At 41.9% G+C, this 15000-nt stretch overlaps 1 protein-coding gene and 1 long non-coding RNA gene across 2 annotated transcripts in view; both read right to left on the bottom strand.

Moving 5' to 3' along the window:
- LOC310715230 overlaps positions 1–2348 on the bottom strand; it is a 2806-nt gene extending 458 nt beyond the window's left edge. The window contains exons 1-2 of the long non-coding RNA XR_014530269.1: positions 989–2348; positions 1–418 (exon numbers count right to left, since the gene is read on the bottom strand). The exon at positions 1–418 is cut by the window's left edge and continues 458 nt beyond it. This is a non-coding gene — a long non-coding RNA (uncharacterized lncRNA). The remainder of the gene's footprint in view (positions 419–988) is intronic.
- Positions 1–15000, bottom strand: part of ddah1 (dimethylarginine dimethylaminohydrolase 1) — a 31291-nt gene that overhangs the window by 3747 nt on the left and 12544 nt on the right. The window contains exons 2-4 of the mRNA XM_083521519.1: positions 4489–4588; positions 3328–3401; positions 2355–2474 (exon numbers count right to left, since the gene is read on the bottom strand). Of these exons, the coding sequence (XP_083377645.1) occupies positions 2355–2474; positions 3328–3401; positions 4489–4588 (294 nt within the window). The remainder of the gene's footprint in view (positions 1–2354; positions 2475–3327; positions 3402–4488; positions 4589–15000) is intronic.

Here is a 15000-nt window from a genome sequence, read left to right as displayed (position 1 = left end):
AGTGGCCAAGATGCTGACTACTAATATTACAGCGTTTACAGACTGGTTTCTGGCATCAGTGTTTTATTGTCTTTAGTACTAATTTTAGGATGGTGCCAGAACCATGGAATTCAATTATGGTAGATTCATCACCCTAGTGCCACTTGAGGCATCTGCATCCACAGAGGGCGATGCTGAGCCACGACTGCTCCATAAGACTGCTCCATAAGACTGCTCGATAAGACTGCTCGATAAGACTGCTCCATAAGACTGGCCTATAAGACTGCTCCATAAGACTGCTCTATAAGACTGCTCTATAAAACTGCTCCATAAGACTGGCCTATAAGACCGCTCTACAAGACTGCTTCATAAGACTGGCCTATAAGACTGCTCGATAAGACTGCTCCATAAGACTGGCCTATAAGACTGCTCCATAAGACTGGCCTATAAGACCGCTCTACAAGACTGCTTCATAAGACTGGCCTATAAGACTGCTCCATAAGACCGCTCTATAAGACTGGCCTATAAGAAAATTTATTTTAATTTAATACGAGTTGAAATCAAAGTTTGGAGATTTGCTCTGTTTACAAGAAAATACTTCATTTATCTTTGTTTCCACACCATCACCTTCAGAATATTCCCCTTGCACAGAGTTACAGTTCTCCCAGCGTTCTGTGTCCGGGAAGTCTTCTTTTGGAATTGTGTCAATTATCTTCTGCGATTTACACCGGATCTCCACAACGGTGTCAAAACTTTGAGCCAAATCTGGCGAGTAGTGTGGGTGCGGAGGTGAGATCAGGTTTTTTCCAATGTGAGGAGGAGCTCAGTGACAGGGTGCACATGTGGTTAAAATATCAGACGTGGCAACACGTGCTCAGAACAGCACCAGTTGCACAGCTTTTGATGTACACGGGACGATGTCTTTTGGCTCACTGACTTATGAAAGTCTGTGCTCTCTGTGACTGTGCGTGTCGCCTTGTGCTGCCATCTGTTGGTACATGTACAAAACTAGTATAGAAACCTTTTTGATACCACTTCATATATTGGTATTTGAATCAGACAAAGCAGAGTTAATGAGAATACACACATACACACCAACAGGTGATATATATGGGTGTTTAACTCCTATAACACACCAGTCTCTGAAACAGACATGCTGTGTTCATTCTTTACATTGGATGTGTTTAGATTTGAACTGCCTTTCCAGTGTCCCACTGTCCCAAGTGGACAAGAAGAAAAATGCAAAACTTCGGTACACTCAACCTTAGACCTTCTCTTGTTAACTAAATGGGTGAAATTCAAAAGTACAAAAAGAACATTATGTTAAAGCACTGTACTTTTCACAAGCCAGGAAAAAGTTCCAGCTAAATATTGTAAATTTCCATGACTAAACCCAAGCTCTGAATGTTTATTTGGGCGCTTGAGCTCTCATCATTTGTTTAGGCAACAGTGGCATTCCAAATCCTGGAAAAATCCCAGCATTCCACTGTCGTGTCCCAATTCGACTTGGCAAAACAACATGGCACAGAAACATATTTGTGATGGTCCCATCAGCAGAACAATATTTAGCCTTTTTCTTCTGCAGTTTTTCTGTCGTCTGTGTGATCGCAAAACCATATTAGAGACGGACAAAACATATACCAACAAATAAACAAAGCTGGTTGTCTTGGCAGGAATCACCCCGAAAAGTACACAACAATAGATAATAAGATCTCCTGGTGAAAGCTGTAAAAAGCATCCATTGTCTCTTGGGACACAGAAAAGCCCTTTGGCCGGTATGTGGGATTGTGTTCAAGCTTCGCTGGAGCCCCTTTGTCATTAAGACAAAGCGTTCTCAACAAACCAGCTTGAATGGCACAGAGTCGTAAAAAGCAGGCACCTCGGAGTCGCTGCCCTTTTAAGTGTGGATATGCCCGGCAGGAGAGCATCAGCAACACCATTCCTCCCACACACTATCCTGACAACCACCAGAGAAAAGATGCTGGTATTGGAGCCTTAGCTGGAGAAAGATGCTATAAAAGTAAGATATAAAGGCAACCATTTGTTCGTTTATCTTCAGTAGGTCCAGATCCTATCCTAGAGAAATAAAGTACTTTCTTGTGAACAGAGCAAATCTCCAAACTTTTTGCTACCATTTCATACCATAGCCAATCCATCTCCTGGCTTGTTGAAGAGAAACTTGTGTACATGTGAACAAGGCTGTAATCACATGATGTCAGTCTGATGGTTAAGGAGTCTAGATGGTCGCCATTCAAACTCTTATATCTCCTCATTACAAATGACAAAAAAAACCTTCTCCATTTGCAGCGCTTTTTGTGCTCCCAAATCTTTTGCTCGTTCTAGAAGTTCTTAAAGAATTCTTAAAGATACTTTACCTTCAGGGCTTTCTGAGCTGTTTCGCTGGAACCAATAGCGATAAGTCCCGGACCTGCCATACTGCAGAAACTCTTCAGGTGCAGAGAACCCTTTACTGGAACAGTAGACACAGCGTAGTCCTGCAAACCCAGTTATTACAGCATTTACTCGAGTGAGTTTACAGCCGCTAAAATGCTTTTCTTTTACACAGGTTTCAACCTTTTAACCAAATAATCTACCTGCTGGCATGAATGAACACATTACGGAGACACGCCATCGTTTGTCTAAACCTGATCTTTGAAAACCAAATGGTTTAAAAAACAAATTTTAGGGACAAAAAGTGCACATGATAAGAATGAATTCCCCGTTTTCACACTAATCGTGTTTGTGGAAAATAAAACAGACGTTAACAAGCGTCTCCCTTTAATTCCCCTTTGATGGCTTCTGCAAATCAACCGCAAAGTTTCCGTAAACATTAACGTAATGGCTGGTAAAAAAAACACAGCGATAAGAAAAGCACTTTTTAAGCACTTTTAAATACAAACATACATTTCCTGCTCATTATCTACCGAATGTCATCTGTGTTATTAGCATATTAGCAAAGAATGCCATGGTGCTGGTCCAGCCTTCCATCTTGCAATCGAGAATTAAAGTTGCTTGACCGTGCATCTGCAGACTAGATGTTCCTCAGCGGAAAAGCGATTAGGGAAAGATAGGACATAAAAGCCTTCACTGAGGCGTGTTGTGATACGGGCCGAATGAGCGCCCCATCTTGGTGCGTGGCGTCTGAAATGTTACTGCGTAAAATTTTATGGAAAGCTTTGCACAAATTGTTATTCTTAAGGGTCTGGTGGGAATCGACCGCAGATGTGAAGCTTTCTGAAGTTTGTGCAGTAATAATAATGCTGTATGTATAAGTAAGGACATGCATGTGAAAAGTTATGACTGGTTTTCTTACAATACAGTAGCCCACATGAAAGTGTGAATGCTCACCTTAAAGGTGTCTGCCAGGATCTCTGCCCCTCTTTGATTGGTTCTTTCTGACAAGCCGACGAAGAACTCTTGACCTGAAGGGAGATACAGTTGAATTTTACACTTCTTACCTTACAGTTTATTCACCAGTGTGTAAGTGTGGCCTTCATCCCAAATAATCATGGTTCTAAAACTCAAAACAGTTCACCTCATGGTCCTGATTGGATGGAATGAAAATCTAAAGACATGATGGACATAACAAATGTACAAACCATTATCCTTGGTCCACCTTATCTCTATTTAATTACATTAAAGGAAGTAATGTGGAAGTAGTAGAGAAAAGCCACACAAAAAAAAGAATTAAGATAGTGGGTGAAGGTGCGGATGTTACTGACTGACCATTAATTTGGAGAAAAAATAGGTTGCTCCCTGAAGACAAGGACCAACTGATATAAATCCTAATGGGTACAAAAAACATAGCAGCTTTGCCCTTGCAGAATATTGGTTTCTTCAACATTGGCAAGGTTTCATTTGGGACACTTGGGGAAGGTGGAAGATTAGTGATTAAGGCGTTGGACTTTAGATATGAAGGTCGTGAGTTCAAATCCCCCAACACCAACCTGTCACTCCTAGGCCTCTAAACGACACCCTTAACCCTTTAAAGTCATTCTGGATAAGGGCGTCTACTGAATACAGTAAGAGTAAATGACATTTACTACCTTCATGTTGAAAAAACAGGAACAATTCGAATGAAGTCGTGAGATTTGAGGCATTCCCATGTGATTCACAGGTAAAACATTTTTAGTGTTTATTTAACTTTATCTAACAGTAAGACCTACACTGTAGCTGTCTTCATGGTGAACAGTAGGAGATATCACTTGGGCTTGTTCCATCATAAACTCATTTTTATTTTCTGGCTGAATGGAATTTTGGCCACAATAATGAAACCCATTCCAACTGCTTCACTGGGTTTTAATTTACAAATCGGAAATTCCCATTCAGATGATCACCTGAAATTCTTTTCCCAACCAGAACAAGGTATTTCCAGTACAAAGCAGGTGTGTACAAAGGTGTGACAATCCGTCTCATTAAATATTACTGTCACCATGCGATCGTAGGTATTTCATGACTGTAGAGTGAATGTAATTAATGTAATATTAATATTGGACTTGCTGTCGGTACCCGTAAAAAGAACGTCTCCTCCATCCAGGGTAGCTGATTCATCAGTCATCTCCACAATGTTCAGGCCAAGCTCTTTCAAAGCATTCTTCATTGCACAGGTCTAAGAGAAAAAAATAAAAGAAAAATAAAAGAAGTGGACATTTGATTACATTCAAAATATATTTGAGTCCATTTCATTCCGCTCCATTTCCATCGAGGTGCATACTTTCCCATTGCTGTCTATTTTAACGATACTTTCCAGGGTAATTATTGTGCTCCTTCCAGCTGTTTTATTGTACACAGTCATAAAAGTGGTTTTTGGAACCGCAGACTTGGGCTGTGCCCAGGAACTGCAGCCTGTTCTTCAGTAGGAAGATTTTCAGGTCCAAGTCTTTGGTACATTCTGTAGACATTATACACACCGGCTTCCAACAGCCATGCAACAAACAATGAGGAAAATAATTCGACGTGACTAATTCCAGTCGGCAAATGTCTCAATACCCTGTGACCAAACATTCGGAAAGCTTGGTAATGTTACATAAGATGCAAGTCATATCAATTTCTTTCTCCATTGATGGTAAAGTAGAGAAACAAAGCTCTTCCTCTCCAAGCTTCAAGATAAGTTCATTTATATTTTCATTGTAGCAGAGTCACATGGCTAAGCTCAATCTTCTACTAATTGTCGTTAGTTACATTACTAACATCTAAACAAAAGGGTTTTAACAACTGAAAATCAATCTTTAGTTCTAAAACTGATAAATTGATGGATTGTGCTTATTTTTTTGTGTATGTTGGTCTATCGGTTAAGACAAAGCAGCTACGTACGGGTTACACACTTTCCTCCTGCGGCTTTTCAGCCCCCTGGTCTTAAAAGAGAAACGATTACGTCTGACTTTTTGGACGCCTCAGCAGCATTTGACAAAATTTAACCAGGCCGTCCAAGATATCTAGATGACATCATCACTCAAGACCTGGGGATGATGTCATTGCAAAAGGAAATGTTAAACTTTTATGCAGTAAAGAAGCCAAAGGAAGTGATCTAGAGGAGAGAAAAGCCAAATGAAAAAATCCTAATTCTGCACTTTTTGAGGTAAAAACTCACAATTCTGAAAAAAGGACACATCTGTTGTGTTGTGCTGCTGTATATATATATTTGTGTGTGTGTGTGTTTGATTTATAGCCCTGTTTGGCTACTCTTAGAGCCCTTGATTTTACAGCGGCGAATCAGTGTTTCCACGGCGATATCTGGGAATGAGGTCATCGCACCGCTAATCGAACGCTCCTGCTTCGGCTCCCGTCGAGCCAAGCATGTCATCATGCAGGCATGCTACCGCAGGGAGACCGCGGGGAGACCGCAGGGGCCCGGGTTTCCTGCGATAGTGCAAAAGCAGCCACCCACCGACCCACACTGCCTGCTTTACATGTGGGCATACACACAAATGTACACACACACACACACACACACACATAATAAATATGTGGTTACCAATAAAAAGAAAGAATTAGCATGTATTCCATGTATAAGACGTAAAGTCTGCGTTTGTTTTTAGAGTTTGAGGGTAAAAAGTCACCAGACCTACATTTTTGATTAGAAGTTCAATTATTATTCCTTTTTACATATAAGAATTGATGAACACTGACTTGACACGTGGAAGATTCAAGCAAACAATGACTACATTCTCGCCCCTCCAGCAGATAAGGAACTGTCTGTTTTATTAGCACATGCTAGTCATGCTAACACCAAAAGCCCTTTTTTTTTTTTGCACCATTCGAATCAAACAAGGTGAAAAATAGCACTTAAAATAACTGCAAACACAACATGCTGTAATAAATGTTTGCAGTCCAACAACGTGAAAGGTGAGTATACGCTAGCACGCTAATGTTAGCTACATTCTGACGATGAATTACGTCCCTACACACAAGGACGGCTTGAATTCCTCACGCTTACCAAAGCAGAGATTTAACAGAACAGCTAACGTGACAGCATTTCTATTCTTCGGCTGGAATGAATTTATTGGACTTGATGGAAATCTTTGTATATAAACAAACTCATGTTATGATTGTGTAACCTTAGATGCAAAAATGCAAAACGAAACACAACAGACGTAGAGAAAGCGTGCTGAACAATCCCGAGGCGAGACCGTCTCAACGCCGTTCCACCGCTCCATCACTTCACTGCCGTTCCGTTCATGTGACGTCCAGCCGAGTAAAAACCTCCGTCTCACGAGATCTCGGTGCAGAGCTCATCGAGCCAGAAACGGACTAAGAAGTAGCAGGTAACGCGACGTAATAACATTGCGAACACTTGCACTGTACACAGGTTCCCGGACTACTAATTTTAGGGGTGTAAGAAAATATCGAAACACATATCGCATTGCGATCGATTCGACATATCGTATCGCTGCCCCTGTATCGTGATCCGTATCGTATCGCCGGGTTCCTGCCGATACACAGCCATATTCATTTGTCCGCCCGTCTTTAACTCGTTGCTCTTCCTTTATCTAACGATGATGAAGCTTTCGAAATCACTTCGATGGTAACAATTCCCAGTCTGCCAACACTTCAGCTCCTGGGCTTCACCTTAATATGGCGTCCCTGCTGAGCTGTGCCCTTCTTTACTGCTAGCAGCGACTGCCAGGGACACCTCCCTCTGTTCTCCTTCTTTTGCTCTCTTTCTCTTTTGGGTACATTCCTGCCATTCCAGTTTGTGAGTGATCACTGGGGCACAGAGAATGGTTTTCACTCTCCTGCCAGAAAGAAAGAAAGACGGAGGGAGGGAGAGGGCACGATGCAATAAAGTGATCTAGTGCTCCGATGAAGCTCGCATTAAAAGGGCCTTGGGGAGAGAAATGAGGTGAGATGAACAGAAAAAAGAGGACGGAGAAAAGAGTGCATTCTTGACTCCTTTCCTGGTGAAACCCATTATTCAGGGTTCCTCAGACACTGCTGTTTAGTAAAAGGCAAGTTACTGACCTGCCAGCGACACTGTACAGTGGCCTGTGGATTATTTCTGAAAATGTGTTCAGAGGATCTGATTGAATGCCATATACTTAATCAATATGCAGTTAAAATGAGGAACATCTCAACCTCAACCATTTCGGCTTCGGTTTCCAGAAAGGTTGCGTTATATTTGTCTCATAAATCTGAAGTCTAGTTTCATTGTAGTCTGGTTTGTTTGAATAATTCTAAAAGATTTGCCTGCTTTTGAGTCTTTTTGTCCACCATAAACAGATACAATTATCATAATAAGTCTGTTCAAAAGATTTCACCTTTCCTGTTGGAACCCAGTGCTGAGAGACCACCAGCTTCCATATTCTCGAGGTTGTGTCCAGATATAGCCAGTTGCTCAAGATATCATTGGTGGAAAATACAGATATCCTCCTGAATGTGGACTATACAGAGGTTCTCCAGAAAGTGGATCATACAGAGAGACTCCAGAAGGTGGATCATACAGAGAGACTCCAGAAGGTGGATCATACAGAGAGACTCCAGAAGGTGGATCATACAGAGAGACTCCAGAAGGTGGATCATACAGAGAGACTCCAGAAGGTGGATCATACAGAGATTCTCCAGAAGGTGGATCATACAGAGAGACTCCAGAAGGTGGATCATACAGAGAGACTCCAGAAGGTGGATCATACAGAGATTCTCCAGAAGGTGGATCATACAGAGATACTACAAAGTCATAAGAACCAAGTAGAAAATAGAACAACAAATATTATAAGATGATTTAGGATTATGTACCTGATCTTGACTGAAAGATGTAAGCAAGGAATCACATGAAAATAATAATCAGTGTTCCATGTGGTGTAGAAGCGTTGTTTAATTACTGCAGGTATAATTAGCGGAGAGAACCTTCAGCCCTGCTCTTTAGCATGCCGCAAAGCAGCATCTACTTCGGCACTGGCATACTTCATGCTACAACTGCCAGCATTTACAACTGCAACTCTATCACTCCCTCCAGCATAAACACAACTGATCCATATCCCTCAGACAGATAGCAGGAGTAATCCATCAGAGTTAAGCCTCTGGAAGGAAACAATGGAGACAGACTTAATGCTCAGGCAGAGGGAAACCATCCTGATCAGACGTTAGCAAAGCCAGCCAAATCAAGAAAGATAGAGCTGCATGCTGCCCTTGCTCTCGGTTTCAAAGCCAAAGAGAAGAAGAATGTTTATAAGAATGTGCTATCAGATCTCCAGAGGTATTCCATATCCACTGTTTGACGTCAGAACGATTTGATTTGGACATCATTTGCATGAGCTGGACAACCTGCAGTAGATATCACATTAATCCAAATAGCTCGTGTGTTGCATCTCTGAGGCTTCCTGAAGATCTCCATGTCGGCTTTACAAACCACCTTTATTACTGTTTCATTTCATATTCAGTGATTACAGTGAAACTGCAAATCTAAAGTTACTGTTACAAAAGTATGTGCACCCCTGACTAGAACACTTAAATGCGGTTCTTCGCCAAAATGTTACCACAGAATTCTATAGAATGTCTGCAGTCCACTGTACAGTTTCACTTCACTGGAAGTAAGAGCCCAAACATCTCGCAGCATGACCATGTTTTTGTGAGCAAATCTAGGTTTAGAAAGTACGATGGCATTTTAGCGTTAAAAAATAAATAAATAAATAATAATAAAAAAAAAAAAAAAATATATATATATATATAGGATTACGAGAATAAGGTCATAATATTTTTAGGAAAAAGTCAAACTTACGAGAATAAAGTTGAAATATTTTAACCCTGGACCCTGGTTGAAGTACTGGAGGTGCCACAGTTTAACTCCTTCAGGGTCAATTTATTTGATCATCATCATCTTAGTTTCTTGAGAAACATCTCCTCTGTCTGATTTTTTTTTCCATATTGCTAAATTCTAACCCAAAGTAGGATTTAACCAAATCCCCCACATCCATTTTATGCAAAAAAGCAAAACGTTCCATGCAACTTTGTCATTTTTCAAAAGTGTTAATACTTTTAATCTTAACAAAATCGGAGTGAAAGAACTTCAGTGGCCTGCACATGACCCAGACTTCAAACCCCTCTGAATCCCTTTGAGATAAATCAGAACATCAGTGTACAACTTCACTAATGTTTATGTGGCTGAATGAGAAAATCTCCACAGACTCATCTGAACATTTGTTGAGACGTTGACAGGCATGTTAGGTGTCCACATGCTTTTGTATGTGTAATTTATTACTGCCACATACCTCCTTCAGACCGTGTTACTTTTGTAATGCTCTAGTGGCTTCAGCAAAAGCATCATGGACCATCACTGTTTTTGCTTTTTACATAATTCTGAAGGTTGAGCACCTAAAATTACACTCCGCCCCAGAAAGTAGGCCAGGATTATGTGCACAACAGCCCTCCTGTTTAGCTGAGTGCTCATCTCCGAGCTCCAGTTACTCTACACCACATGCATGATATCTTATCTCCCACCCTCCATTGCTTTCCTACATCTCCCTCTTTTCCACTGAGGTTTAAGTGTGTGTGAGTGTGTGTGTGTGTTGTTCAGCCCATCAGTTACCCAGCACATTCCTCATCTCACAACCAATCAGTGCTGCTGTCACAACTAAACCAATCTGTCTGACTGCTTTTCATCATCTTCTCAACTCATATTTACCTGCTCTGCCTCCCAGTCTTATACACGCCACATTTAAACACACACACATTTCCTGATTCTACATTAGAGAGTATGAAGGAGGCTGTCAGTCCTAAACTGTGTCTCAAACCTTTCCTGAACTTCAGGGATAGTGGTGGCTCAGTGGTTTAGGTAGTGTGTTGAAGCTGAGATCAGCCTCAACTGGAGATATTCTCATTGCCTACTCTCTTCTTCTCCCTCACTGACAAAAATCCATACCGATAGTTTTTCCTGGGTTGCACCCATGGCTGAAGCAGCTGAGAAGGTCACTGCAAGAGCGGCCTCCAGAGGCAAAACACCGGCACCATGTGCTGTTTGTTTTTATGTGCCAGACTGCACGCTGCACAGAGACGCTATATTTATTATTTCTGATTTCTAATTTATATCATTATATTTGCTAATATAATGAATATACATGAATACTTTGGTACTCATTGGTAATTCGTTCTGGAACTCGTGACATGTCCTGAAGCTGCACTTTCCATTTTCATGATTCAGTACTGTGTTTTTTTATTGCTGTAAGAAAGTAATGGAGCCATGTTCCTGAAAGCAGCAATTAATATTTCTCTCACCAGTCTGATTAGTGATCTCCCCTTTTCTCTTTTCTCTCTGGTAAAACCTGGAGATCTTGGAGGCTAGATGGTGCCATGGCAGCTCAAGAGTTAATCACCCTGCAGTGAAGGCGTTCCACTGCCATTCTTCTATTACAATGGCCAGGTTCTTCAGCAGGGCCTGCAGCCCCTCATTGCTCCAGGGGCACCCAGGAGACTGACCCTTTGTCCTGAACCTTTACTTCCTTTCATGTGTTTCAGCGTATGAGAAGAAAACAAAATTCCATTGTAAGGACACACAGTCCAATAAAGTTTATTTATTCTTTTCTAATCCATGGCTTCTTTAAGGTTCAGTAACTAGTGAGAATGGGGTTTCAGTGAATGTCCTGAGATGCCTGGATCAGATTAGGCTTTAAGGAGAAATTTACAGTTCTCCTTTCCTTTCCTTTCCTTTCCTTTCTCTACCTATTTTCTCTCCTTCATCTTTATCCCTGTTCTTCATGCAGGCTTGTATAACACCACTGTTTGGGTCTTGCAAAAGAAGGGCAAAAGGGTCTGACACACATTCGGCTATAAGGCCAAATAGGGGTCGTTTTGTTCGCTTATCGGAGTGATCAGAGAAGGTACCCCCCTGCCTGCGAGAAGAAGAATGTGTCTAACAGGCTCCTGGCTAAGCAGGCATGGCTAATTCATCCCCTCGTGCAGGGACAGGACCAGAATTTGGTGTACATTGTCCTTCTCTAACACACTCACACACAAAAGCCAAAGAAAGGCCTCTCTCTCTCTCTCTCTCTCTCTCTCTCTCTCTCTCTCTCTCTCTCTCTCTCTCTCTCTCTCTCTCTCTCTCTCTCTCTCTCTCTCTCTCTCTCTCTCTCTCTCTCTCTCTCTCTCTCTCTCTCTCTCTCAGTGGCAGGGTTCTTTGGTTCCAGGTATTAGTGTTCCTACTGAACCCTCGTACACTGGCATTAGTCACAAGTTAACATCAGCGTTACATAAAAGTCCAGTAGCTTCTGTAAGCATGAAGGCGATCTGCATGTAAATGAAGAAGATGAGAAAAGAATAAACACTTAGTTGTGTAAGTTTTCCACCTGTATGGAAGAGTGTGGGCTTCAGATGTAGGTGGAAGAACATGGAAAAGAAAAACTTTTAAGGGAATCCCTCAGTACACACTGGAGGTCTTGTGTCTGTTTTTGGCTGCCCTGTCCTGACCTTCTCCTTCTCGCTGCTGTGTGTGTGTGAGTGTGTGTGAGTGTGTAAAGATACAAAAGATGCCAGATGTGGCCCTACTTCTACCAAATTCATCTCATTTTTTGGAACATCTGGCCGGCACATGGAGTTTTGGTGCTTTCATGAAGAACAAACACACTATTCAGATCAGAGTTTGATACACATGATGGGTTTTTTTGCGTGTTCCTGGAGTAAGTTATCGAGTTCCTCACAAAGGAACAGCCGTTACATGTTAACTATGTGACCTATATTAAGGTAATGTGACCTCCAAAAAACATGCTGAGTGTGTAAAAAAAAAACCAATCATCTGTAGTAAAATGAGTTGCATGTAGTACATACAGTGCATTGTGAAGAACTCTGACTTTCCTCTTGATTTATTCGAGATGTCCTCCATCCACTAACATCTAAACATTCCAGTCTCTGAAGCAGTTTCCATCTTTTTCTCAGAGCTTTGTAGAATTCTCACTTCAGACAGTAGAAAGGAATTTTCAAGAAAACCAATTTCAGATATTACTCATACAAATAAACCTCGCATAGACACGAGGGTGATGGAGTTCTTGAGAAGAACTACCAGAAGGACTACAGAATGTTCTGGCTTGCAGCCTGATGGAAGAACGTTTGAAAGCACAGCGTGGGGTCCTGAGGTATGAACATGAAGGAAAAATGAGAACCTGATGAGAGAGGGGGGAAAAAAACAGCCTTGGGCACAGAACCCTGTTCAGCATCTGTGGAAAAATCTAAAAAGAGTAAAAATGTAGACAGGAGGAAAAAAGGTGAAGAGAAATATGTGGTGCTGAACCATGGAGTTTCCCATAATCTCTCTCTCGAAAAAAATAAGGGTTTTCCCAGAAACCCTGACTGGCTTGGCTAGACTTTCTTTGATTGTTTGTTCATGTTTAATAATAGGAATCGAGCCAAAGATCCAGTGTTGCTCTCAGAGAATTCTGCAGTCCAACACTCAGCAGCCTGCAGCATTATGGATTCAATGCTGGAGCAGAACTTCAAGGGTCGGACAAGGGTATCTTCACACTCATCACCAACAACAAATTCAGAATCTTCCTCCCCGTTTCATCACTGCGCTAATTTTAACCCACCGCATCGAGGCCTTATACGGCCAGAGGTTCCTCCAGATGTTGTGCATCAGACAGTGATGATGAGACGTTCTGATTGCGGCTGCAGCGCGGGCCAGAAGGAGTTTAGTTTGCTTCTTGATGCTTTCTTAATAATGTGTGCTCACTAATGTCTCATGGTGCGTCATCAACTTCCAGTTTAAATCATTTGAAAGCACTGACAATGTTCATCTTTCAGTCCCGGAAACATCCAGCATGTGTTACACCAGGGTGCTGCACGGACATTTTGGGGGCAGTTCCGTTCCGTTCCACACCACTGGGTCCATACCATCACAGACACCCCATGGGGTCTCCAGAATTTCCCGTTTCCCTGCACCACCCTGTATTTTTACACAAAAGTGTCGAGCTTGCACTTTTCTTAAACCAGCTCAATGATCACCTGTTTAAAACGTCCCACAACAAACACCTGCTTCATACAACACTACCGACCTTTGGGCTGAAACACACGTTTTTCTGACAGCCTGAAACACACGTGTTTATATGACTATAGGGACATGTGTTCTCTGTCTGTAGCACCATCAAAAAATACACACACACACCAGGAGGTCCATCAAACACTACTATTATATCAACAGCTCACACACACACACACACACACACACACACACTCTCCATAGGTGGTGGTAAGTAATGTCAGAGCAGGCACATGCACCTCAGGAACTGCTCCAGAAAACCACCTCACATTTGGGCAGATATTTAGGGCTCTGAACGAACTTCTAACGAGGCATTGAGAGAGAGAGAGAGAGAGAGAGAGAGAGAGAGAGAGAGAGAGAGAGAGAGAGAGAGAGAGAGAGAGAGAGAGAGAGAGAGAGCGGTATAAATCAGATTAATGATCCATGTTTTGTGTGTGTGTGTGTGTGTGTGTGTGTGTGTGTGTGTGTGTGTGTGTAATAGAGTCAAAGAAAAACCCCTTTCCAGAACACTACTTATGGGAAGAGCGCAAATGTTCCTCCCATTCTCCATTTTTACACTCGTCCAATCCCATTCCAGGAAATCGTGCTCTGGATTTGTCAGTGATTAACTGATGTACAGAGTAAAAAAAAAGGAGAATAGATGATTATGAAGTGGCTTCAGCAAACACACACACACACACACACACACACACACACACACACACACACACACACACTCGGAACGATGAAGCAATCAGGTAAAGTGCCATCCGTTTGGACATGAGCAGCATTTCGGGAAAGTCCTTCTGTGATGATGTCACAGTTAATTGGTATTGGTGTTTAATTGGAGCAGCTGCAGGGTCCCCAGAATTCCCAGCAGGAACAGTGTGTGTGGAGTTCTGCATGAATGTTCACGCAAGGTATGAACGAGAAGGTAAATGTGTGTATTCTACCTCGAGCACAACATTTCCAGGACGAACTCCAGATCCACCACGAGCAGGATCGATAACCCAGAAACATCTGATACAAAGTGAATACCAGAGGAAGTTTCTGAAACACTGGGGTTTTAACTAATAACTTGGACCTGCACCATAAAAAGCAGCTGCTGTTACAGAAAATCTCTTATTGGACTGATGGAGATGAAATTTCAGACTTGTTTCTTTCAGATCTAAACATGTTTCGAGGTAAAACCCCGACTTTTTTTGGTGTGTTTTATGTTCTGCATTTCGAATTGGAGGCGGAGCTCGTTGACGAGAAAGAGAACTCCGATTGGCTATTCAGCTAAGCGAAAAAACAACAACCGGAACAGACGAAAGTTAACGACGATGTAGTAAAGAGGGAACACAAACACTTTCTGTCCTTAAGCTCTTGTCCACAAGCTGCACGAGTCCGTTAGTGATGATCACAGCAGGTGAAAATGCTGCTCGCTTTATATATGCACAGTTCCAGCTCTTCTGGTTTTCCTGTTTGGACGCTGAATACAAAAGACTGCCACCTGCTGGTATGAGCAGCACAATCAGACGATGCTAATTAATTAAAATTTTCCAAAAAAATCAGCCTGATTAATCTTCTGATCTCCACTTTGG

The sequence above is a fragment of the Silurus aristotelis genome, assembly GCF_946808225.1.
Source record: "Silurus aristotelis genome assembly, chromosome: 19".
Lineage (NCBI taxonomy): Eukaryota > Metazoa > Chordata > Actinopteri > Siluriformes > Siluridae > Silurus > Silurus aristotelis.
This window is presented reverse-complemented; position numbering and strand designations above follow the sequence as displayed.